Source organism: Cucumis sativus, chromosome 3 (genome assembly GCF_000004075.3).
Source record: "Cucumis sativus cultivar 9930 chromosome 3, Cucumber_9930_V3, whole genome shotgun sequence".
In the NCBI taxonomy this organism is placed as follows: Eukaryota; Viridiplantae; Streptophyta; class Magnoliopsida; order Cucurbitales; family Cucurbitaceae; genus Cucumis; species Cucumis sativus.
Window position 1 is genome coordinate 622,482 of NC_026657.2, and position 21,109 is coordinate 643,590.

General features: G+C 34.8%; 6 protein-coding genes across 9 annotated transcripts; 3 read left to right on the forward strand and 3 right to left on the reverse strand.

Moving 5' to 3' along the window:
- Nucleotides 1–1,615: 1,615 nt before the first annotated feature.
- Nucleotides 1,616–14,972, reverse strand: LOC101216095 (ferredoxin--NADP reductase, leaf isozyme, chloroplastic). Of its 2 annotated transcripts, XM_031883188.1 has the most exons (10): nucleotides 14,953–14,972; nucleotides 3,859–3,972; nucleotides 3,544–3,778; nucleotides 3,074–3,207; nucleotides 2,907–2,985; nucleotides 2,730–2,821; nucleotides 2,558–2,635; nucleotides 2,391–2,453; nucleotides 2,064–2,298; nucleotides 1,620–1,929 (listed from the first exon to the last, which is right to left on the reverse strand). In XM_031883188.1, the coding sequence occupies exons 2-10, from the start codon at nucleotides 3,961–3,963 to the stop codon at nucleotides 1,862–1,864; spliced, it is 1,089 nt and encodes a 362-aa protein (XP_031739048.1). In that variant the 5' UTR covers nucleotides 3,964–3,972; nucleotides 14,953–14,972; the 3' UTR covers nucleotides 1,620–1,861. The 2 variants fall into 2 exon arrangements, with proteins under 2 accessions (XP_004146142.2, XP_031739048.1); XM_004146094.3 differs by lacking the exon at nucleotides 14,953–14,972 and having other exon boundaries at nucleotides 1,616–1,929; nucleotides 3,859–4,135.
- Nucleotides 5,200–8,899, forward strand: LOC101215852 (translocase of chloroplast 34). Of its 2 annotated transcripts, none has more exons than XM_011651987.2 (8): nucleotides 5,200–5,439; nucleotides 6,471–6,583; nucleotides 6,715–6,822; nucleotides 6,909–7,033; nucleotides 7,145–7,409; nucleotides 7,978–8,046; nucleotides 8,131–8,292; nucleotides 8,398–8,899. In XM_011651987.2, the coding sequence occupies exons 2-8, from the start codon at nucleotides 6,485–6,487 to the stop codon at nucleotides 8,506–8,508; spliced, it is 939 nt and encodes a 312-aa protein (XP_011650289.1). In that variant the 5' UTR covers nucleotides 5,200–5,439; nucleotides 6,471–6,484; the 3' UTR covers nucleotides 8,509–8,899. The 2 variants fall into 2 exon arrangements, with proteins under 2 accessions (XP_011650289.1, XP_004146141.1); XM_004146093.3 differs by having other exon boundaries at nucleotides 5,200–5,395.
- On the reverse strand, nucleotides 9,179–11,485 carry LOC101215613 (naringenin,2-oxoglutarate 3-dioxygenase). Its single transcript, XM_004146092.3, has 3 exons — nucleotides 10,915–11,485; nucleotides 9,848–10,276; nucleotides 9,179–9,765 (listed from the first exon to the last, which is right to left on the reverse strand). Exons 1-3 carry the CDS (start codon nucleotides 11,263–11,265, stop codon nucleotides 9,505–9,507), a joined length of 1,041 nt encoding a protein of 346 aa, XP_004146140.1. The 5' UTR covers nucleotides 11,266–11,485; the 3' UTR covers nucleotides 9,179–9,504.
- Nucleotides 13,195–14,866, forward strand: LOC101215376. The gene is made up of 3 exons (XM_004146091.3): nucleotides 13,195–13,394; nucleotides 13,488–13,936; nucleotides 14,138–14,866. The coding sequence occupies exons 1-3, from the start codon at nucleotides 13,304–13,306 to the stop codon at nucleotides 14,708–14,710; spliced, it is 1,113 nt and encodes a 370-aa protein (XP_004146139.1). The 5' UTR covers nucleotides 13,195–13,303; the 3' UTR covers nucleotides 14,711–14,866.
- Nucleotides 14,963–17,966, forward strand: LOC101215130 (bifunctional bis(5'-adenosyl)-triphosphatase/adenylylsulfatase FHIT). 2 transcript variants are annotated; one of them, XM_031883191.1, is made up of 5 exons: nucleotides 14,963–15,020; nucleotides 15,244–15,357; nucleotides 16,746–16,892; nucleotides 17,497–17,595; nucleotides 17,689–17,966. In XM_031883191.1, exons 1-5 carry the CDS (start codon nucleotides 15,018–15,020, stop codon nucleotides 17,803–17,805), a joined length of 480 nt encoding a protein of 159 aa, XP_031739051.1. In that variant the 5' UTR covers nucleotides 14,963–15,017; the 3' UTR covers nucleotides 17,806–17,966. The 2 variants fall into 2 exon arrangements, with proteins under 2 accessions (XP_031739051.1, XP_031739050.1); XM_031883190.1 differs by having other exon boundaries at nucleotides 14,994–15,155.
- A 565-nt stretch (nucleotides 17,967–18,531) lies between these two features.
- Nucleotides 18,532–20,325, reverse strand: LOC101214894 (protein CANDIDATE G-PROTEIN COUPLED RECEPTOR 7). The gene has a single exon (XM_011651991.2). The coding sequence runs from the start codon at nucleotides 20,186–20,188 to the stop codon at nucleotides 18,869–18,871; it is 1,320 nt and encodes a 439-aa protein (XP_011650293.1). The 5' UTR covers nucleotides 20,189–20,325; the 3' UTR covers nucleotides 18,532–18,868.
- Between the last annotated feature and the right edge of the window lie 784 nt (nucleotides 20,326–21,109).

Below are 21,109 nucleotides of genomic sequence, written 5' to 3' on the forward strand. Positions count from 1 at the left end.
ATAATTGTTTTGCTCTTTTAAAATTGAGTTTAATTTATATATATATATATATTTGATCAATACCATCTAAGAGGTTAAAATTGAAGATTTTTTTCTTTTTGTAGATACTATAAAATTTGATATTTGTTCATATCTTAATCTTAATACTTAATTAATCTTTATGCTCATAGTTTCAAATATTCCTAAACTAGCTTTTACATTTATTCCTTATACTTTTTGTTTGTTTTAAGTTACCACTCTCTAATTTGTTTCTTCACAAAATAAAAATCTATACTATCTTTCGTTTTTTAAAAAATCTCTAATTTCTTTCATCTAGATTTGATTAGATTTGATTATGTTAATTACGGTAGAATCTATAATGAAAATATATTATTTTAGCATATAATGTTTAAATAATTATATAGGTTTTTTAGTTTTTGAAAATAAATTAGTACGATTTATTGAACTAACATATCTTAACTAGTTGAATTATGCGATTTAGTTAATATAATATAATATCGTTTTTTGATCTTCTGGAAATATATAATTTATCAATACTCAATTGTTATAAAACAAGTAGAATTGTTATTTGGGTTGTTTTCAATCATAACAAAATAAATCAAAATAGTTACAAAATGTAGTAAATTTTGAGTATCTAGATATTAATAGAATGTATATGGTTGATAGATTTCGAAATTTGGTTATATTTGTAAATATTTTCATAACTCCTAATATATGATAAGTCGATAACGCCAACAATCCGATGATAAGTCGATAACGGCTAGAGAGGGCTTGAAAATATAGAAGTTTAGGTGTATTTTAACGTATACCTTGAATGTTATTAGCCCTCTTTGATTATATAGAAATAGGTATTGTAACAATTGTTCGCATAACTAATTCGTCAGATAAGCGTTACTAACCATTGTAAATCATCAAGTTTATTTCGTTAGTGACCCAAGCAATTGGAAAAGTACAACACTTATGCATAATCTCTCCTATTTCATAGGGTCGTCCTTCTCCAACTTTATGGCTGTTTTTATTGGTCGGACCATGTATTCAACTAATTAAATAATTCTATTGTTTCACGGTTGATCTTATGGGTTGGTATCAGTACTACTTAGGCAAATAAACGTATAACTTGATTATCGACACTTTGTAAGTCTGTTTCCATACTTATGCATGAACGAATGGCATGACATGTACGACACTATGGGTCGGTTTCCATACTTAGGTAAATACTTGAATATTATGATTCAATGGCAACCCTATGGATTGATGATTCGATCTCCATACTTAGCCAAGTATCCTCTTCTTTTTTTTCATTCACAACAAAAACAACTTTAACATATCAATTCATCTGAACACACATTGTTTAAATGCAACAAATAAGTTACTAAAATCATAAGAACTTCGAATATAAATGATAACACTATAGTTTCGAAAAGAGGCAAACATTTAAATTTGTACTATCAACCTCGTTCGATATTCGATGTTGAATCCCTAAATACATATATTGATTTAGATAAACGATGAAAACACACACTTACTTATTAGATTAATGGTCTATCACGATCCATATTCTAATTCAACCGCATTTGTATTTGATTCTATATTCTAAAAGAAGTGGAATGAGATAAGAATTGGAAGGAAAGTATTCCCTTTAGTGGATGGTTCTCATAAATGAGAACAATTCCTTTTTCTTATGGAGGATTAATTAACAATAGAATTGAAAGTGAAAATGGGAGAAAAATACATTTAAAATTTGAAAGAAAACAAAAAAAAGGAAATTACCTATATCTACATACAATAATAATGCAGGTTGAGGTAGGGGTTGAAGAGAGGTTCTTTAAGAGTCAAAATGTACAAAGTTGTTTTTATAAAATCAATAAACTTCCACATTCCATTGCTCTGATTTCTTCAATTGCCTCTTGTACTCCTGCCAATCAATACCTGAACAAAACAAAACAAAAACACACATACATATGTAGAAATAAGTGCTTCATCTCCAACCACTTTTCCATAAACAGAATGGTTATTAGACGAAAAAGAAAGAAATGGGGAAGAGAGGAAGGGGGAGATCTAACCATCTCTAGCAGCCAAAGAGACCATAATGTCATCAATACCCTTCTCCATGCCCTTAAGTCCACACATGTACACAAAGGTATTGTCCTTCTTCAACAATTCCCAAAGCTCCTCAGCATATTGAGCCATTCTAGTTTGAATGTACATTTTCTCACCCTTGTCGTTCGATTGCTCTCGACTTACCGCAAAATCCAACTTAAAGTTATCCGGATACTTCTCTTTCATTTTCTCAAACTCCTGTTTCATTTTTTTCACCCACACCCACTCAAATTAGCTCTTTCAACGTTTTCGTTGTAACAATATTTGACGTATTTATGGATTTTTTTTACCTCTTTGTAAAGAAGTGAGCTGCTTGTTGGGACACCCAAGAACAGCCATGCCAAACCATTGAACTATATAACATAAAACAACAAGAATAAGAAGCATTATTAAGAAAAGAAAAGTTGCAATATAAAACCATAGTGTAGAAATAAATAAAATCCAAAAGCACTGTTACCTTGTAGTCTTCATGCTTCTCAAAGAACATTTTCCATAAGAAAGATCTGAATGGAGCAATTCCAGTTCCAGTTGCAAGCTATATAATACAGTACAGTTTCACCCAAATCAAATTATTTCATTTTGAGTTAATTAGTTGATTGTTTTATTTTGGATAATAATTGTGATTTTACCATAACAACGGTAGCATTAGGATCTTTAGGCATAAGCATTTCTTTTCCCACAGGTCCTGTTATCTTCACCTCTGCTCCAGGTTTTAAGTCACCTAATATCACAAAATAAATATACTACAATTATTACTTTAGAAATATAAGTTTGTGTCATTTCAAAGTGTGAATTTAGTAACTCACATAAAAAGTTTGAGCAAACTCCTTTAACAATCTCTCCTTGTTCATTGGTGTACACCAACCTCTTCACACATAGAGAAACCTGATATTTTGTATATTCACAAAACCAAATCACAATCATATACAAACTGTTTGTTTGTTCTAACTATAATTAAAGAAAAGAAACATACAGTTTTGGAGTCACCAAAGTCACCAAGAGCACTGCTTGCAATAGAGTATAATCTCAACTTGTGAGGCTTCCCATTCTTGTCCTCCCCATCAGCAATTACCCCAATTGATTGTCCTTCCTTGTAGGGCACTTCCCCTAAAAGTTTCATTCAAACCACTCTTCACTATATATATAGTTATAGTGTTCACTTTCACTTTCATTTTCATCTATTCACATAATTTATTTTCCCTCTTAACTCAATTCAAAAACATTGATCAAAAGGGTAAGTAAATCAAACCAGACCCAATAATAAATTTAAATTTTCGAATTAAGTCCTTGTAATTTCAATAAATTTCAATGCGGTCCTTAGAGGTTAAAAACATTTCAATACAGTCCCTGGAAATTCCAACACTTTGAATTTTTGTCAATCAGAGAAATCCAAGCAATGAACTGAATTGAATGATCTGAGGGGGAGAAAACAAATGAACTTACCTTCAGTACTGAAGACCATATGCCAAGTCTCGCCGGGAGCATCATCGCCAGTAATCTTCGTGTTCAAAAGACAACGTCCGATGTATGGAGTCTTGGGTTTAAACTTATTAACCACAATTCCTTCCTCTTGTTTCTTCGACTCTTTCTCCACCTTCGCTGGAGCCTCCGTTGTCACTTGAGCTCTAATCGGACTCACCGCAGCTCTTCCTCCATGGTAAAACACCGGAACCGGAACCTGAATCGAATGAATCCAATCGATCAAATAAATGAAATTAAAAAAAAAGGGGGTGGGGGGAATGCAGAATTGGGACTTGCCTTCTTGAGGAAGATTCTGTCGGGGGAAATTAGAGGAGTTCTGGAAGGGAGAGAAGAGGATTTAGAAGGGAAAGAAACCGCGGCGGCGGTTACGGCGGCGGCCATGGATGAGTGAGAGAGAGAGAGAGTAGGGGGAAAATGGGGAAATGGGAGAAGGGGGGGAAACGGAGTAATAAAGAAGGGAAGAGGATTAGGGGATTGGGTGGAGGAGAATGAAGAAGAAATGAAGTGGTTCATGTGAGGATAAGTTTTGTACATCAATGGACATTGGCCATTACTACCAACCAGTTCTCTTCCATTTGATCTTTTACTTTTCCTTCCATATTATACATACACATATATATACATACACACGTACGTATGTATTAGTCCAATTCAAACTTTTACCATCAATCTCTGGTTCGGATAATATTTCACTTTTATATTTTTAATAAATCTTAAATTTAGTCTCCAACAGTTATTATCATCTACACAATATTGTACTATAAATTTTAGATTAATAAAAAGTTAGAGATTTGTTCCATATGAAAATTGAAGACATAGAGTTTCATTACGATTATATTAAACTTCATTAGAACTTGATAAACGTGACCGAAATATAATACTATTTTACACTGTCTTTTAAACTTTATAGTCATTAGGTATGATTTCATTCATCTCCACGTCTATCTTTTCATCTTCTTCCTCTTTGTGGGATCTTTTTTAGAGCATTTGTTATTTGTTAATGTTATTATATTATTTTACGGAGTTCAAATTAAATTTACAACAAAGTGAGAAAGAAAGTAATAATACGATTGTCATTTGCGACAAATTTATACAAAAACTTTTGCTCTCAACACTTGCAATCCCACAATATCGTGGTTGATTATCCTCTTGAACTAGTTACTTATCATCAACCATTATTGATCATTCTAGTCAACATCCTCTTCTACTCTAATAGAAAATTTTGCTTTCTCATTTTTTCTCCTTTTAATTTACTTTTTCAAGTATCGATACAGTTCTTAGTTGTTATTGACTTGATTGTCGTTGAAGTGCCATTAGCAAAATAAATTTATGTTTACTAGCTATTAAATAACGTGTTATATTCAAATTATCGAGGATTAGACGAGTTGTTTGTTCATCACATCAGTGAAAAATGTTATACATATATGAATGAAAAAGAAATTCTAAAGGACTTGAGTGAAATTTAAGAATAGGGATTTAAATGTTAAATTTGGGCACCTTTTACAAAACCCTTCTAAAGGTGAGGGACTAAGTAGAAATAAACTTAAAGTGTAGGGACTTAATGTGTAATTTTAACATAATTGTTTTTTTTATTGATAAAAACCGAACGCCTTATCTTTCCTTTCTTTTCTTTTCCGCTTTTCCCTCTTCCATTTCACTTTCTCTCCGCTCCAACCAACGCCCGCACGCCCTCTCCGTTGCAGTCGCCCGCCGGCACGCTCCGTCGCCGTAGTTCTTTCTATTTCTTCACTTCCTTTCCGCTCCAACCTCGCCGGCACACACGACTACCGCATTCTTCTATTGTTCGACCGAGGTCAACACTCTTGTCTTCCTCAACCTCTCCCTCTCTTGCTCGCCGTATGCTTCAATTTTGTTTTGTTTTGTTTTGTTTATTTTCTTCGTTTAAGCTGAAATTTGAACGAGGTCAAATTTAATCGAAAATCCTCTCGAATACGACACGAGCTTGTATTCGAATTAATTAGGGTTAGTCTTTTTCTTGTCTATGCTTCAATTTTTCTGTTATATCCTCTGTTAAGCCTAGAAATGAAGGGAATACAATAGAATTGTTTGTATATACTACTCTCAGGCTTAAGGTTGGGGTGGGGGTTGGAAGTTTTCTCTCTCTTAATTTTGAAGAATTTATGGTCTAAATTGTGGGTATTGATGTCAGGTTAGGCCTTATGTCTCTCTTGTGCACATTTCTTGCTCGTATATGTAATCTTAGAAGCTAAATAACGATTTCCTTTTTTTGTTTTTCCTGAAACGTTTGATTCTTGTGTAAATAGGGTGATGGTACTGAACAAACTTGTCTGCGACTTAATTTACTTATAAAATCATTGAGACTGTTTAAATTTGTTACCTATTCAACTTATCATGCCGCTTTGGCTGTATTGTTGAAGCTTGGCTTCTCTTCGACGTTTAAATTCATTTTCTGTCCCTAATAGTTTGTTTTTTGTGGTCTCCTGCAATTGAAAATTTGACATTTTGCTGATTTTGCATTGAGTTGCTTGGACAAGGTTCAGTTATGTTCTTGCATCTGTTGTTCCTTTTTGTTTGTTATTGGAAAATGAGGAAAAGAGGGGTTTCTGGTTTTAAAGCACAATATTTATTTGACTTTCTTTAAGATATAAGTGCCACATTGTAATGGACCTTCAAGGGTTTGTGTGTGCTTTTTCATGGTGTGATTTGAGATGCTCAATCTATGATATATTTTTTTTACCTATGGCTGTTCTGTTTGTTATATAAAGGTTATCTTCTTATATGTTGTATGTATACGTACATCTACACTTGCAAAATTGAGTGACAAATTTGTTTCTCTTCTTGGAGTCTTTTTCTAGGCTACGACTAATGCAAATATTTGTATTCTGTTTCATGAAATTTTATGACAGGCACGCACAACTTCATGGCATCTCAGGTTATCCGTGAGTGGGTTGGGATCAACAACTTTGCAATGGCTACACAAGCAAAATTACTTGAGTTGATGGGAAAACTGAAGCAGGAGGTTATATTCATTTTTATCCACATGTTGTGATCACAAAATCCGTATCTAAGTGATATATTGTTCCATTTAAGCCTTTGCACTGGTTTTTCACAATCTCTAAGGAGTCATTGACTTTTGATATCTTTCTACAGAACGTCAACACATTGACAATACTTGTAATGGGAAAGGGTGGTGTTGGAAAGTCATCCACTGTGAATTCCATTATTGGTGAAAGGGCTGTATCTGTTAGTCCTTTTCAGGTACTCATTAGTTAGTGAATTGTATTTTGGTTGACTGAAGTTTACCAGAGGTGCATGATTTGATTTAAGAAATGAAATGTTTATAGTCAGAAGTGCCAAGGCCAGTGATGGTTTCTCGCTCACGGGCTGGATTTACATTAAACATCATCGATACACCTGGCATCATAGAAGGAGGTTATATCAACGACCAGGCACTTGAGATCATAAAACGGTAATTTCTTTTTTTTTTCCCTACAAATAGTCAGTTTAAATTTTTTTAGATAACTATCTGGTTCTTATCACCGTATATCTTTATCTTTCTTTTTTGGGGATTGGTGAGCAGCTTTCTCTTGAACAAGACCATAGATATTCTTCTCTATGTGGACCGCTTGGATGCATATAGAGTAGATAACTTAGAAAAGCAGGTTATCAAGGCAATAACCAACAGCTTCGGTAAAGTAATATGGAGGAGGGCTTTGGTTGTTCTCACTCACGCTCAATTTTCCCCACCAGATGGATTACCATATGATGAATTTGTTTCCAGAAGATCAGCAGCTCTACTGGAAACAGTCCGAACTGGTGGCTCTTTCATAAGAAATGATGCTCAGGTGGCTTTTGCTATTTTTGTGTTCCATTTTGGTTTTTGTGCAGTTCTGGTTATATGCCTATAGCTCTATGTGAACGAATTTATAGTTGATGGTACTCATGTCATCACATCTGATCTTTCCTGCACTTGTTTTCTTTCATTTTTTACCGACGAAAGTTGGGTTTATCATTTTCCTTTTTAAATCAAGGTTACTTTAAACATATATAGATAGCACAATTCAATGACATCACCTTTTGGGTCATGTCTTCATTTCTTCTAAACGATATTTTTGCTGCCAGTTTTGGAAATGTGGAGGGCGACTGAATAGATTGTGAAGTGAACTATTTGTTGGTGGTTATGTACAGAACATGGAAATGTTCTGTGATTGATTACTTATTTTTTTCCGAGTATCGAAGATCTTTAAGGATTTCTTTTATTAGTATGTTGGTGTGTATTAAGTTATAACAATGGTGTTTAATGTCTTTGATCTTTCTTCCAGTAAAATCTCTCAGACAACACATAAGGTTTTCTCTCTTTATTTGTTACTCGTTGAATTTAAAAAGTATTTATTTAAATTCTTTACCTTCTAGGTGTTGAGTATTCCAGTTGTTTTGGTCGAGAACAGTGGACGGTGCAGCAAGAATGAGAAAGATGAAAAGGTTCTCCCTCTCGCTCTTTCTTTCTTCAAAATCTTCATTAGAGTGTTCTCAAATTAATGGTTTGATTATTCTTTTTCACAATAGGTTCTTCCAAATGGGATTGCTTGGATTCCTTACTTGGTTGAGACGATCACCAAAGTTGTCTTGAATGGAAGCAAGTCCATTTTTGTTGATAAGAAGTTGATCGAAGGGCCAAACCCCAATCAGAGGGGAAAGATGCTGATTCCCTTCATCTTTGTACTCCAAGTAATGTATCTGAAACTTTAATAGATCCTATAATAAGCCTTCTCTCTTACAATTCAGGGACTGAGTTTTATCTGTTTGCTTCTCTTTTTGACTTGTTGATTATAGTATCTCTTCGTCGTTAAACCTATCAAGCGAGCAATAAGAAGTGATATATTAACACAAAGTAGACCGTCGTGGGAGCTGCGTGAGATGAGCTTTTCCAGCCGCAAGTATTGATTCGATCTCAAGTTTGGTGAGTTAATAATCTATGCGTCTTATGCTCGTGTTGAGATTAGTAGTAGTTGTGTGTGTGTTTTTTTTGTAGAAGTTGGAATTTTGAGATAACTGAGTTTATGTAAGCAAATTCGTATACACTGCTGCCACCCTCTGTTCTTTCGGCTACTCATCATTAGTTAGAGGATTATGTTTGTTTCCTTTTAATTTTCGGCCTTTCTCCATTTCCCATCACTCTTCCTTCCCAATCAAACTTGGTATCCAAATGTTAATAATATCGATCATCATAATATTTGATAGTCTTAAGTGAGGAAATGAATGTAATATTTTGGCCACGATGAGCAAACAATTCCATCCTCCCAATGGAAATGGATCATGAAATTACATTTGGATTTGACTCCTTTCTCAATTATTGATGTTAATGTCTTTTACTGTTAAATTAAAATAATTATGAACAACGAACTCATAGTTAATGGACATTAATTCTATGGTGAATCATGATGGGTTGACCTTATAGTAAAGAGGGTGATACATTCTCAATATCTAACAAAACGAAAGGTCGGTGAAATTTCCTAAACTCTAAAGTTACAAAAATATCATTATCGATACTGTTGCTATTGTATCTCTATGAAAATGTTGCTATTACAATAAGATCTCTATGAAAATGTCACCATTATAATATCGTTCTTGGTTTACTCATAATGGTAGCAACAAAGTTACATTGTACACATGATCAAATACAATTTAATTAGGTTTTAGGATTGATGAATCCAATTTTATTACTATAACGTCACTTTTCATTATTGAAGGATAATCGTGGTCTGAAAAAAAAGCACACAGAATCTAAACATACTAAAATCAAATACTGTTTTTCCTAATTTTAGATTGTTTAGACTATTTAATTAAAGTAAATACCAAAGTTGATAGATCCAAATTACATTTTTTTATTTAAAAGCTGAAAGCATATATAAAGATGATGAATCTTAGCGATTGGGGATATCAAGCAACAAAGTCTTGAGCTTGTTTTTGGGTTTGCTTCTTAAGCCTTGCAAACTCAATATCATTCTTCATCTTCATGTGATACATCTCAGAGAAAGTGATGGGTTTTTCTAGAATTGGCTTCTCCCCATCTCTAATCTTCAATGGATACACAATTGATTCCTGTGAAGGGTACTGAAACGTGGCTATTGATATCCTGCTTGACTTTGAGTTCACTACTGCTTGGTGATCACCACTCTTGAACCTCCCATTGCTAACATACTATTCCAACAAAATTCAATCATCCACACATTAAATTCAAACTTGAAAGTTGATTTCAAAACTAAATTAAGCAGAGACTTACATGACCATGATCACCTAAGTTGACAACGAAAGCGCCTTGAACAGGTTGGACAGTAATCCACGTCCGTCCACCATCCTTGGTGACCTGAAGGCCACCAACTTGGTCCTGTAGCAACAAGGTTATGGTTCCAGGATCAGTATGGCGCTTTAGCCCCAAGGTGAGGTCTGGCTCAGGACATTTGGGGTAGAAATTCACAACAATCTTCTGATCGAAGTCCACACAAGCCTTTTTCAAGGCCTCCTCCTCCAAACCCATAGCTTCCGATAAAACCTCCAGAAGCTTACAAGCCAACCCCATCAACTTCTCACTGTACTCCGCCGTCTTCGCCGCCCACCCCTCTGGCTTGTCCGGCCAAAAAGAGTAGTCTCTTTTCTCAATTGGGTATGTGAAGAATGTTACTAACTCACGCCAATCTTTAACAATCTCTCCCTGTAATGTAAACAATCTCAACTTAAGAGTACACATGATAATGCCTTCGTTCGTTAATGCAGTTTTTGTATAGGAAAAAGATCATTGCTTAGAGTTTATGAGTAAACAAAAATTAATTCTCATTGACGAAATCAAAACTATATTCAAATCCCACCTTAAATAATTAGGTTAATTAAAGTTTTAGGATTTGTAATTCAATAGCTTAATATACTTTTTTGGTTGTTGCTATTAAGTTGACCAAATCCATTTAGTAATTCTTAACACATTTATATCGTAATTATAAAGCATTAAAAACAATTATAAAATTCTCTTTTCATGTTTCATTACAATTTTTTATATTTTGAAAAAAAGAAAAACCATGGATAAAAGTCTTATCATAGAGATTGATAGAAACCCACAAGTGATTTCTTTGCTATTTCTTCTAAATAGTTTGATATTTTCTATACATATGTAAAACATTCTCTTTAATCATTCAAAGAGTGATTAAAAGATGTGTTTTTGTTTAATTTCAAATATGAAAAAGCTGAATAATTTAAACTGTACTTAGATTGTGTTTAATCAAAGTTTGTTCTTATTTTTCATTGTACATAAAGTTATATATATACTTAGTTCATCTTTATATATATAGAGAGAGAGACCTTGAGATGACTAGAGACGTTGAATCCCCCCCTTTTACCGCCGGACATATCGAAACGGAGTTTCTCCTCCGTCGGAAGACCAAAGAACTCTCCAGCCAGACGAGTCATATCGGAAACAATCTCGGAATCGACGCCATGGTCCACCACCTGGAAGATACCCCATTCCTCGCAAGCTTCAACAATGCTGTGGCGAATCATGGCCCTGCGTTCGCCGTTGTCGTCAATTCCGGAAAGGGAGATGATGGGTATTTCATCGCTGAATTGGTTGTAAGGGACCTTTGGACGGTCGTCATGGTGGCGGACGAATTCCGGGGCCAGAATGGTGGGATGATGTGGGAGAGAAAAAGTCATTGTTGGTTAAGATTTTGTTAGTTTGAGGAGTGGGAAAATGAATATGATATTTATTAGTGTTTTTGGTAAACGGTTTAAGAAAGGTGGCAATCGAGAGGGAAAGCTACGTAATGGAAAACAAACCATCGCTTTCTACATTCTCCATTAAGTCATTGGTGCTTAGTAGGGTTTCTTATTTCTAGAAATGTTTTAGAAAACTAAGCAAAGTTTTAAAGTTTGTTATTATTATTATTGTTATGTTCTTTCCTATATTATACATATAGTTTTGAAAAACAAAAACAATCTTCCACGATTTGCAAATCTGATGAGGGTACCCACCAATAAAAGAATCATCAACAATCCATCCGATTCCCCCATCACCAAGAGCTATCTCCTTGTTCAGGAAATGAAAACCATTGAGGAATTCTCAAGTTATTTGTCTCATGTGTCCTCTCAGTTAAGTTGCTGATCTATTTCCACAACTATTATTGAGACTGACTCTTCTAAAGTAGTACTCATCATTGCCTCTCTTTCTAAAGCTCGATTATGATCTCTCCAAAATTAGAACGGTGGCTTATATATAGTATGCTCGTTCGTTGGCTGAGAATTTGGGGAATGTCCAATTCTATAAGTGGATGCATATAGAGTTAGATAACTTTTTATATAGCTAAATGGTTTTGCCCCCTTCTTTGTATCTTTTTTAGGCTGATCTGCTTCACCTTCCTCCTCCTTGGAAGGTTGTGTTCTTTGTTTTTTTGGGATGCATTCCCCCATCGCTTACCATCTCTTATTTTTTCTTTAGGGTTAGTTCTTATTATTTGAGGGTTGAATGACGTTTTTCGTTCTAATACGTAAAACTAAAAACTAAAAACAAAATTTATTATAAACGTACCGTACACCATCTAAACTTTTAATTTTCCCCTAAATTTAATGCATAAGATATAGGTCAACTATACTAATAAAGTCATTACACAATATAAACTAAGTCACAACAATAATTTTATCGTTAAAACAATAAATATTTATCTATATATACGACTATAGCCTCTACACTATAAACTAACTATACCATAACGATACACTGTTAAAGCAAACGATATTTATTTGGATCTATTGAATGCTTCTTTGAAAGATAATTTAAATCTATGAATGCTTATAAAGATAGTTAGATTACTCCATTTCAATTATAATTTAGTTAGTGTGTATTACCGTAATAAATGGAAAAAAAATTGTTTGACCATAAGTCCAATGTACACTATTGTTTTTTTTTCCGTAAATATCGAACCTTCTACTTCGAGAGAAGAACATGTCAATTAATTACCACTTAACGACTAATCTAACTTCGACATTATTTACTTATTATTTTCCTTGTTTCTATACATTTATTTAAGCATGAAATCCTAAATCCATAATCGTAAGAAAAATATGAATCTAATTAGTAATGCAAATGAAATTGGGACTAAAAGACTTCTACCCCTAAGTGTAATGTCACACACACATATATATCAAAATAAGCAATGAAATAAAGACCCCTTCTTAAAGCCAATCACAATGGCAAGCAAGTACATAACAAAAATTACCATTTCTAGCAAAAATTACAACATATAATTAAAGCTTTGCCAATTTTTTTACCTTAACTTTTAATTTCACCAATTTAAACCTCAAAGTTGACTAATCCTTTTAATTAATTTCATTAATTTTAACTCTAAAATCATTAAGAAAATTTCACAATCCAGCCCAATAATTTTCTCAAATCACCAAATTTTCCCCCTAAAAAGATACAATTTGCCGGGCAGTCCCCCCTTCCAAATAAACAAATATTTTTTTTTTGCTTATAGAAACCCTAACGGCTACTTTTTCAAAACGTGCTTCTCTGGACGACTCTCCCGCTCCAACGGTCATATTTTCCATTTACGCCGTTCCCTTACCCCTTCCCTTTATAAATCCCCTCTCTCATTTTCCTATCTCCATCGCTTCATTTTTTCATTCGAACTTTCAATCTCTCTTCCACTTCACTGGAATCTCGATTCTCCAACTGTTTTTTCAGAAACTTTCTTCAATGGAGACTCCCTCCTCGATCCGCCGTGTAACTAGATCCCAAACGCTCTCTGCTGCGCAGTCCATCAACAACAGCAACGTTTCCATCCCAAGTGAGCCTCGTTTTCTACTTTTTCTTTTTTGTAAAGGATTGGATCTTTTTTATTTACCGTAAATTTATTCTTCGATTGTTGGGTTATTTTCAGGGAAGGTTGAGGAATGTGACAACAATGGCTTATCGAAATCACGACAGAGGAATCGGAAGTCTCAAGATTTGGGCGGGGTGAAAGGACAAGATCGGTCTGCGCTTATTGATATCACCAATGACTCCCCAATCGTTGGGTTGGCAGCCGGGAGTTTGATGACGCCGATTTCATCGGTGACTAAACAGCGGAGCTGCCGGCCAAAGATGATGACGCCAGGTTCAGGGGAAGCTTTATTGAGAGGGCAAGTGAAAACCCTTTTGCAGAAAGTGGAAGAAGAAGCTGAAATTTCTAAGCTTTCTTTAGAAAGCCGGCCGTTTGTTCATCTTCAATCGCCCGCTGGGCTTCTTGCACCGACTCCTGCCAACACGCCGCAGATCAACTTAACTCAGGATGAAAATATTTGCAGTATCACAAATCATCCCATTGTTGAAGAACAGACGATTTCTCAGGTTTGAAATGAAAAACTAAATTAATTTACAATCTTGATTTTTTTCAATGAATAATGTACTTTCAAGACTGTGTTTATAATTTTTTTTTAAAAGTAAATTTAGATTTTTATATATTGAAAAAAACCCTACACGTTGTGGATTTGATGAATTCAATCTTTTATTCACATTCTTAACTACCATTGTTTTCTCTCTTATCAACAGGTTGTGGTTGATGTTGATCTCTTTAATGAAAAGCAACAGGAAGAGAATCAAATCAATAGGTCTCTTCTGCTTGATTTTTCTGAGAAATCTGAAACAAATGATGATGAAGCCACATCATCAGATTGCTCCTCTGTCCTCACTCACCACGGCAAGTTTTCGATATCGTCGACATTGTCGTTGTCGCCTTCCCAGGACGATGACAACTTTTCTTTGTGGTCGATTCAAGTGAATGCAAGCAGCCATGGCGAAGAGGAGGACGATGAAGACATCGAGGAGGAAGAAGAAGTAATAGAAGATGAAGAAGATGAAGAAGGAGATGACTACATCAACGACGGGGGGTTGGTAGATGAGCTATGCAAGGGAATTAGTAAAATCAGTGTGAACGAGAAGGGGGAAGCAGAGGAATTTGTAGGGAAGCACACGAGGTTCGTGTACGATAGCGAAGATGAAATGATCGAGGAAGTTAGCGATGAGAGCCGTGGTGGTGGTGGGGTTTCGCCGAGCATCCTCCGTCTGAAGGGAATGCCAACGCCGAAAGGGAAGCATTTGCGGTTTGGGTCTGAGGAAGAGTAGAGAGTTTGAGTCTATGTTTGTTGTAATGTTGTCTTTCTTTGACAACAACAAATTGGGGATTTTGTTAACTCTGTGATGCTTTTGTTTGCATTTTGCTCTGAGTACAATCGATTTTTTAATAATTTCTGAATGAATATTCAATGGGTTTTTTTTTTATGCCTTTTCTATTGTGCAAATTCAATTTCTTTTTTACCTTTGCAAAGAAAATTTAAAAAAAAAGAATCATCTTTTTATTACTCAATAGAGAGAGAGAGAGAGAGAGAGTAAATATTGATATTTTTGAAGACAACACGAAAGAATCGAAATTATGGTATTAAGCTTTCAAGCATATCGCGCGTTTCTTCCACTTACCCCTTCTTCTTCTTCTTTCCTCAAAATTTTCCCATCGATACAATTAGGGTTCACTTCACTTTCTTCTTCTTCTCCAACCAAATCTTTCACCATCGTAATTTTCGATTTGCTTCTTCAATTCCCATTACCTTTTATTTGAAACTTCGTCAATTTCTTCTCACTCTTCATTTCCGTTACCGCAGATGGCGGCATCCGATCACTACACCTTTGGGCGGTACAAGATTGATCCCAAAGAAGTGTTCTACTCTACCACTCTCTCTTACGCCATGGTCAACCTCCGTCCTCTTCTTCCTGGTACTCTACTTTAAAGTTTATAGTTTTTCTTTTTTTTTAAAAAAAAATTATCTTAGGAATAAACCCAGATCTGGAGCTGATTTTAGGAATGAAATCCGACTTATAGAACTTTGGCTTGTTACCACATAACCATAGTAATTGTGTTTTTATCTGTATTTTCGGGATGGAGTTTTGCGAGGGACGTGGGGTACAAAACTTATTTATCAAGGTTTTTGCTAAATCCTCTGTTGGGATACTTGGGGTTTTAAAATCAGAGTAGTTTCGTTGGAGGTGAATAATTTCTGTGGTACAGGATTGTGGAAGGATTGGAGTAGGTTTTCTATGATAATTTTAGAGTGAGGTTGTAAGTATTGCAATTTAGAATTGAGAGTTTAAATGCTATGGTGAAAACGAACTTCTTATTTTAGCATCAGTTGTTCCTTTTTATTTTCAAGTTTTATGGATGAAATTCGTGTGATGGGTTTTGGTATTAGTTATTACACTTTGGAGTTTGGATAGGTCAAATGGCCAATGAGACTGATACTCAAATATTCTGTTTGCAAGGCACAATAGGCATCAATTGTTTGAAGCTTTAGCTTTACTGATAGGTTTGTTTGCACCTATAAACTACGCTGGGAAATGATAACTCCACTCACAACGTTTGAAAGATCATTCCATTCTTCTATTTTTTCTCGTGAAAATTCCTTATAAGCTCTAAATTCATGACTAGGTGATCCTCATTCCTATTTCCTCAACATTAAACCCTTTGCAGATTCCTATTTTATTATTTTCTTCTGTTGTATAAGCATCTTATGTAAAAGATAAGAGATTTTCACTCTTTGCTGAGCTCCACCTACTTAATTTTGCTCTCGTGTTCAACGCTCTTAATTCTCCAGCTTACTACTGTTTGATTAATTGCTTTTGGCTTTGCAGGTCATATCCTTTTCAATGCACGATTTACTGGAAAATATTAGGAGGTGCTTGTATGATGATTGTAGAAGAGGGCCACTCTTTTATCAAACGTTTTATCATGACCCTGGAATTTGAGCCAACACTGATTATGGTTTTTTTCATTTCTAACCCATCTTTTTTCAATGTTATCTTTAAATTTTATATTTTTACTCATATTTCAAAATAATGAGCTGCAACTCTTGTTTCCTTTTCATTTCTTCTTGAGACAAGAACGGTTTTAGTACAAAATCTAGCATCCCACATTTGGTTGTCCATATTTATTAGTGGAAAGCCTAACAAGTTTACTCTGTGGAGTAAATCATATACCTTAGAACAGATATTTAGCATTTGCAAATTCTCTGCCTATATAATGGGCTACTGCCAGGATTTCCCTGAATATCCTTGATCAGTTACGTTCTCATTGGACTACATGAATTATGGTTCAACTTAACTTTTCATACACGTGCTCGTCTCCCCAAAACGTGAAGTTCAGCGCTTTGCTGATCTTACTGCTGATGAGACTTGTGATTTATGGCTCGCAGCTCAGCGGGTTGGTCATCAGCTAGAGTTGTACCATAAAGCTTCATCACTCACATTCGCAATTCAAGTAAGCCATGTTGAAGATATATTGATGCAAATTTCTTTCAGATATTGGTTCCTTTTCTTACTTCAAGATCTCACTAGTTAGTGGCATTTGATTGATGGATCTGATATTAATCAACTTTGTTTATTGGGTTTTGTTTTATTTTAGTCAAATTGGAAATTTATTAGCATCATAGCCTTTCTATTTGGTGTTAAATTGTTAATTGCCATAACGACCTTTTTCTACGTGCATTCTTGTGGTGCAAACCTGCAAGAACTGACTGACTTCTAAGTAGGGTGAAAAGGTGCTTCTTCAAATATTCATAGTTTTTGGTTAGTTCCGTAGTTTAGGAAGAGAACACTTATTAAATAGTCATTCAAAAACTTCTTTTTTGTGATGTCTGTAGAAGTCCTCCTCTCAAGAAATGTCTTGTTGGTGTCCTTCCATGGTTATCAATTATCATACAGGAAAGTTGAGGCAACAGAAACTTAAAGTTCAAACAGTTTTAACATTTAATCAAGTTTTGTTTATCTTTATTTGTCGTTCACTGTGCGTTTCGACAGGCAAAAAGCTATGGATTAATATTTTATACTCTTAACCTACTAATTAGTCGAGGGTGATGTTGTAGGACGGCCCTCAGGCCGGGCAAACCGTACCCCATGTTCACATTCATGTTCTCCCAAGGAAGGGTGGTGATTTTGAGAAAAATGATGAGATTTATGATGCTGTAAGTTGACGAATCCATTTCTTATGTATACTTTTTTCAGACTTTTGATGGTAACACCAATCTAATTCAGGTATTTTTTTGGTCCATATATAGCTTGATGAGAAGGAGAAAGAATTAAAGCAACATCTTGATTTGGACAAGGAGAGGAAAGATAGAAATATGGAAGAGATGGCTGAAGAGGCAGATCAGTACAGAAAGCTTTTGTTGTAACTTCCTTTTCTTTTCTTTTTGCACAATTGGGTTGTAATTTTATGACATCATAACGTATTGAAAAATTAACTCATCATATGAAAGTCATGGATTGCTTGAGTAGAGCTTAATTTTATAACTTTGTTATTAATTCATGGGTAAATTACAAAATTTACTTTGGAGCTGGATCATTTATCTTTAAAATGTTCATGTTCTTTTCAAATTTCAAAAATACCCACAAACTTTCATACGGATTTCAAAACATCATGTTTATACCATGGCCTTCCTTGATATTTATTTTATTGAAAGTCAATGAAATTGAAGGAGAAATGAAATAGAACGAGTAGACGTTAGAAACTAATCTGTTTGAGACGCATTATGTATACATACTCACTGTGGTTATTTGCACACTTGTAGTTCAAAGGAATTGTGATGGTTTTGGCAAAGTTGAGATCAATATTAGAGAGCCATTATTCATAGGGCATGTAAATAGATTTTTGTATGGTTAGAACAAGAAAACAACTCGTAGCTAAGGGAAAGAATAGATAATCGTGATTTTAAGTCTCAATTTGGTCTCTATAGTTTGATCGTTCCAAAAACTCTCCAACAACCATCCTTATAGCTACAATCCCCGTCCAAGGAATTAGACACCACTCAATTGAAAATACACCAAACTCCCACCTACTTGAAAGCAGTTCACTAAAAAATAGATGATGAGAAAACAAGTTACACTTTAAGCTCAAATGGTTATCATCAAGTCCGAGCCTAATCCACTCTTTAAGCTCTAACAAGAATTGCTCATGAAAGATACAAACTATGCTTGATGGTCAGTATGTGTACACAATATCCAAATCACAGACATTGATATATGTTATTCTACAGACTTAAAGAGAAGTGAAAATACAAAAAAAAAGAAAACATATATCATCAAGAAAACAAGATAACATGCCTGTAATTCCCAGATTAGACAAAAAACAACATATACTTTAAACTGAGAATGAGAATTTTTTTTCTTTCTACCTTAAAACTCACAAATCAGAAGAGAACAACATTGCATCAAAGCACATCACCCTCTTCTTCTTCATCACAATTCAAACTCATCTTCAAGCTTCAATGCCTCAGCAGCTGCTTCTTCCTCCTCATCATCAACTACAAAATAAGGATTATGAGCCTCGGGCTTGAACTTATAACCAGTAAATACATAGAATGCAAGTGTTGCCAATTCCCCAGCCATGACACTCGTCCATAGATACCGATAGGAAGTAATCGTCTCAAGTGCATACACTACAACTCGAGTGAAGTAGATATAGCATATAACCACAATGTAATACTGTCTAAAAAGGGTCAATTTCATCAAATTCACAGCTGCTTTTCCATCAGTTCGTGCAGCTTCGCGCAAGTTCTTGATTGACCAAACAATGGGGAACAAAACAGCACAGCAACAAATCACATCAACAAGCAAGAACACCTGTTTCCATGTAACCCATTCTTGTTCAAATGGCCCAGTTTCATCAATCACAACCTGAGCAATATTAGCCACCACTTGTAACGGAATCACAATCATCAAAACCTTCTTCTCCTTGTCCTGCAAATAAGGTTTCAAGAAAGACCAACCAGTGCCAATCAAGACGATCAAAGTGAACAAAGTGATACCCTTTAAGAAACTAAAAATGTAGAACAGAACATCCCAACCATGGGCGCTCCCAGTACGCTTAATATAAGATTTATCCTCAGCTTCACAGAGAAGATTCAAAGCCTTCAAGATCACAACAGCAAGCATAAAGAAATGAATACCATAAACCGTCAATCGCTTTTTGTAAAGAACGTGAATCCAAATAACAGCAAGCGAGAAATAAATCAAAGAGAAAACGAAGTAAATCCTCGGAAGGATGGTTTTCCCAGCAGAAAGATAATCACGGCGAGCGTTTTTGCCTTCAAGATTGTACATAGCGGATTGAACATCCATAGAAACCTTGACTTGTTGAAGACAATTAGCAAAAACGAGAGTGTATTGATCAGCATCAGTCTCGGAATAAAGAACACCGAATCGGTCTTGTTTCTTGAGGGAATCGAAGGTGTAAACGGGTTTGACAAGGTCAGATTGAAGAGCGCAAGAGATATCACCTTCTTCCAATTGTTGGATCACATGAAGCCATGATTCTCGAGTACAGAGAAAAAATCCGACCTTGGAAAGATCGAGATCTGGGTTGGAATCGGAAAGTGTGAGATGAGAGACGTTGAGCTCGAGACGACCGCCATGGCTGAAACCAAAGACATCAAAGGGAATGATGGGTCGATTGTCATTTCTGATCTCGGTGAAATGAATCTCGGCAAACGAAGAAATGGGTAAGAGGAAGATGAGGAGAATAAACATAGATGAGGTGAAAAAATCCATTGCCGCCATCGCTGACGCTTGAAGAAGACGAAGAAGACGAAGAAGAAGATGATGATAATGATAATTGGGGTTTTCTTCTTCTTTATCTCTCAGATCTGATTCACCAAAATCCCTCTTTGTTACATCGAAAGCAAAGAAATTTCTTTTCTAATTTCTAATTTCTAATTTCTAATTTAAATTCAATATAAATATTTACTATTTCTACTTAAAAAAAATTTATTATTTACTATTTCAACTTCAACCAATCTTGGAGGTGAAGAAGTAGAAGAAGAAGACTTGGCCCAAATTTTTATTTATTTTTCTCTTTTGGAGTTTACTATCAGCAAAGGAATTAGAGGAATAAATTACATATATAGTATTATATTTTCCCTCATTTTTGCCTTTTTCTTCTTTTAATTCATTCGAGTTCAACGACCTGACGTTTATCATGTGTCAAAGATTAAGAAGGATGTAGTTCGTCCTCCTAGTTTCTATTGACTTGAAAAGTTGGAGATAAAATAGTAATGAGACTAAATTTGAGGATGTATAATAGAGCATCATCGTTTACCATGGATTAAGATTTAGGGTGGCAATAATATATTTGAATTAGGAAAATTGTAATCGAAAATATATTTACAATTGTGTTGTTGTGTCTTTAACAGTATCAGTGGAATATTTTTAGGGCGAAAAATTGACCATGAACTTTGAATTGACTTTTTAACAAATGTTTTAGAAAAGGACTTCTCGTCATTAATTCAATTAGTTATTAGCATTACTAATTGATGAAGCGTGACAAAGCATGTGATTAGAATAATGAGATGAAAGGTATATATGATGAATGAAAAACACTAATTAGATAGATTCCATGCTTGTCTTATTTAATTAAATAATTGAAATCTGCATAAGTCCGGTTGGAGCTAAATTATGGATTGATTCAATAGTAAAAATTGA